Source organism: Trypanosoma equiperdum (genome assembly GCF_001457755.1).
Source record: "Trypanosoma equiperdum strain OVI genome assembly, contig: ctg_1654, whole genome shotgun sequence".
NCBI lineage: Eukaryota > Euglenozoa > Kinetoplastea > Trypanosomatida > Trypanosomatidae > Trypanosoma > Trypanosoma equiperdum.
Window position 1 is genome coordinate 130 of NW_027123676.1, and position 3,253 is coordinate 3,382.

The following is a 3,253-nucleotide window of genomic DNA, read 5'->3' on the forward strand; positions in this document are numbered from 1 at the left end:
TACCGATATTAAAACTTCTCCCTTATCTACACCTAGCGATAATGGTGCATATCCGTTACACATTGTATACATGTTTATGTGCATGGCGCTGTCATTGCGGCTGGTTCTTCTTTCCGAAGCTGTTTCCACTCGCCCCTCCCCCGTTGGCAGGTTGTATATAGGAATGACTCGCTGTCATAGTCCTGTGCCGTCCATTTCTCTGTTTCTTACCTCGGTTGTAACCTCTTTAATCAGTAGGCAAGGTAGACTCCTATATCTGCACAAAACTGCACTGATAGAATGAAGGGCCCGCTTTCCAGAGCAGCTTTGCGTATCCTTCAGGAGAAGGAGTCGTCAGCACCATCGCAGGACGAGGAGGATATGGATTACAATCAGGATTCAGTTTTCTTTAGTATCCCCTCACCATTACGAGCTCATGAAGCAGTGAGATATACGAAACCCATCAGAATCGCCCCACAGAAAAGTGCTAAATTTAATCACACGGTTGCACGGGAGTTCGGTGACGGGAGGGTACCGCACCTTTCCAGGTTTGCAGGTGATTGCAAAGCTAAGCGGGAAAGGCGAGCGGACAATGAAGGAGAGGTGCATGCAGCAATGACGCCGCGCCGCCATGCGTTTTTTGTTGCGAATAAACGTGACGTACCTTCTCCGCCAAGAACCACACGGGAATTATTGAATACACCAATGGGAAAGCAAAGCCCGAGGCAGGAGTTTGTTGGAAGCAGCGCTGCAACCGGCCATGCAAACCTTCTTGCAGCCGCCGTTGCTGCAGTTTCTTCCGCAACTGGCAACAATCATATCACACCGCGCTTCACTGGTGACGCCTTGATTTTGGGTTCGCCTCGGCAGACGCGAGCGGCGCTGCTTCGACGGGAGTATGCCGCGAAAACAACTCGAGATAGAGCATTAGAGGCCTTTGCGCAACCGGTGGACCGCTTCCTGGAAAGTAACAAACACCCGTCCATCGATACCAACCTTAAGGCCGACGTTATTACTAAAAGCGAAAGCATTCAAACATGCCAAAGAGAGTCTCGAGGCGCGGTAATGGTCCGACCAGAGTCAGTGCCAACCCCAATTCAGCCGATGAGACAATCCCCTGCGTCGATGACACTTGCGCCAACGAGCTCTATTAGCAGAGGGTCTCTACTACTGACCAACGTACGCTCTGCCATTGAAAGAAACAGGGAATGTGATGACAAAAAGAAGGTGTCGTTGTCTGCAATGCGCTCCCCAAGGGCGGCATCACCCTCGGCCGGAGTAAAGTCCCCAGCGAGAAGGCGCGACAACGGCATCGCTTGGTGTGCTGGTGGTAAATTACCTTCCACTGAGCCCCACCGACTTGGCAGCTTCTGTGGCAATTCCCAGTACAGGAGTTCAGAGCAAAGCTTTGTTATGAAAAAGAACATGGACCACGCCGCCGCTGGGCCACCGTTGACCTCAAGAAGACAGAAAGCAAATGTTCCATTTGGACGAGAAATATCTGATTGGTGTCCTGAGGATCCAGAATTTGCCTATGAAAAATGTACGCTTCGATGGAATGCGGGGTGCGACATATTTGGTGCCTCCAGTCGGGGGTGCAGTGCACCGCAACCTCAAGTCAGAGCGGGTCAGACGTATTTTGGGCATGCCTCAGTTGAGGAGAGTGGTTCCTCTCAATTTGACGTCGTCGAAATTTCCGATATCATTGGAACAGAGGAAGTTACACGAGAAGACCAAGCGAATATTGACAAGAAGCAAATGATGGAAATCTGTGAGAATCCGCTGCCGTCACCACCTCGTGAGAGGCGGCCTGCAGCAAGTGGTGATGTGCGGTATGATGACCACCGCAAAGTGCTGGATTCAGCGACACAAACTGACAACACGGAAGGAAGGATGTGCCAGGGTCTATTTTTGTTGTCCCAACCGATACTTAACAGGGAGAAAACAAATTGTGGGGGTGACAATGACACCAGTTACCTTAAGCCGATGTCGGGCAAAGGTGTGGAAATGGACCCTCTCGTGAAGGCTGCCGAGTTGGCTTCCAACATGAGCCATTTTGTGGAGAACTTGCACGAAACCATTGTTGGTGATGTGTTAGGAAGTGTACCATCTGATGCTGTAACCGGAGATTCGATGCTGACAGCGCGCAGCTTTAAAACCTGCTTGGAACAGGAGGAGGACGACTCACAGGCTCCTTTTCTGCGAACTCAGACGTTACCCATGGGCCCACGAAATTCCCCGCGCACACCTTCAGGCGGAACAAGCGTTGATGGGAAAATACCCTCCGAACGCGGATCTCAACTGGTCGAGAAGAATGATGATATTTTTCTAGAGCCACTTCACTCGCCTCAGGTTTGGCCTTCCTCGACAGCACAGCGTTGGGGAAAAAATGTTTCAATACCGCTAAAGCGTTCTGTGAGGTGTGACGAGGAGAGATTGGGTACTGGTGGTGGCCACCCCACTCCGACAGCTTTTGCTGCGCTCCTCAACAGAGTTCATTTGGAGTTTTTGCGTCGGTACTTCCGCACATGGAAGGAGTTTGTGAAGCGACACACGACACAAATTGCGCCTTCTATCAGGTATGTGAATGCGGCCAACAGCCCCATCGCGTGTAAACCGTTAAATAATCGCTGCACCAACAGAATGATGGCAGCCGCTACTTGTTGTAAAAAACAGCAGTTAAGCGCCGTGCAAAATGCCACATTTAAAGCAAATGGTCTAACAGTGGATCGTCTCAGGCTGCACGCAAGAAATAGTCTTCAAGCAGCAGAAAAATCGAACGATTTCCGCTACAGTAAACCGTTCGAAAATACACGATCCCACCGAAGAATGGGGCCGCTCGATCGAGATGGAAACGGATCGCCGGGAAGCCACCACCGGAGTTTATGCTCTGCGGAAACAAGTTTCTCATGTCCCTCCGACAGCGTGCGTGCTCTGGTATCGATGATGTGATACGCGAACATAAAATATCATGCAACCTAACAATAAACCCGTAGTATATATATATATATATATATACACACGTATATATTGGTCATTAATGCTAGGAAGCTTTGCGTCTTCACGGTACTAATAATAGAGTAGTAAACACATGTGCCGCATTTTCGGCTTTTCACCATGAATTTCGCTTATTTCTTCGACCCGATCACACCGCAGTAGCTGTTCGTGAAACGCTACGTAGTATGAGGGTTTACAAATTGCTTGCTCGTGTTAAGTAAAGGGCGGTTCCGCCTGTTGAGAAGAAAAAAACGGAATTGCTTTCGATAGATGCTCT

General features: G+C 49.7%; 1 protein-coding gene across 1 annotated transcript; it reads left to right on the plus strand.

Annotated features, from left to right (window-relative positions):
* Positions 1–279: 279 nt before the first annotated feature.
* On the plus strand, positions 280–2,931 carry TEOVI_000613000 (uncharacterized protein; the record flags this gene model as incomplete). The annotated part of the gene is made up of 1 exon (XM_067222552.1): positions 280–2,931. One exon carries the CDS (start codon positions 280–282, stop codon positions 2,929–2,931), a length of 2,652 nt encoding a protein of 883 aa, XP_067078653.1.
* Between the last annotated feature and the right edge of the window lie 322 nt (positions 2,932–3,253).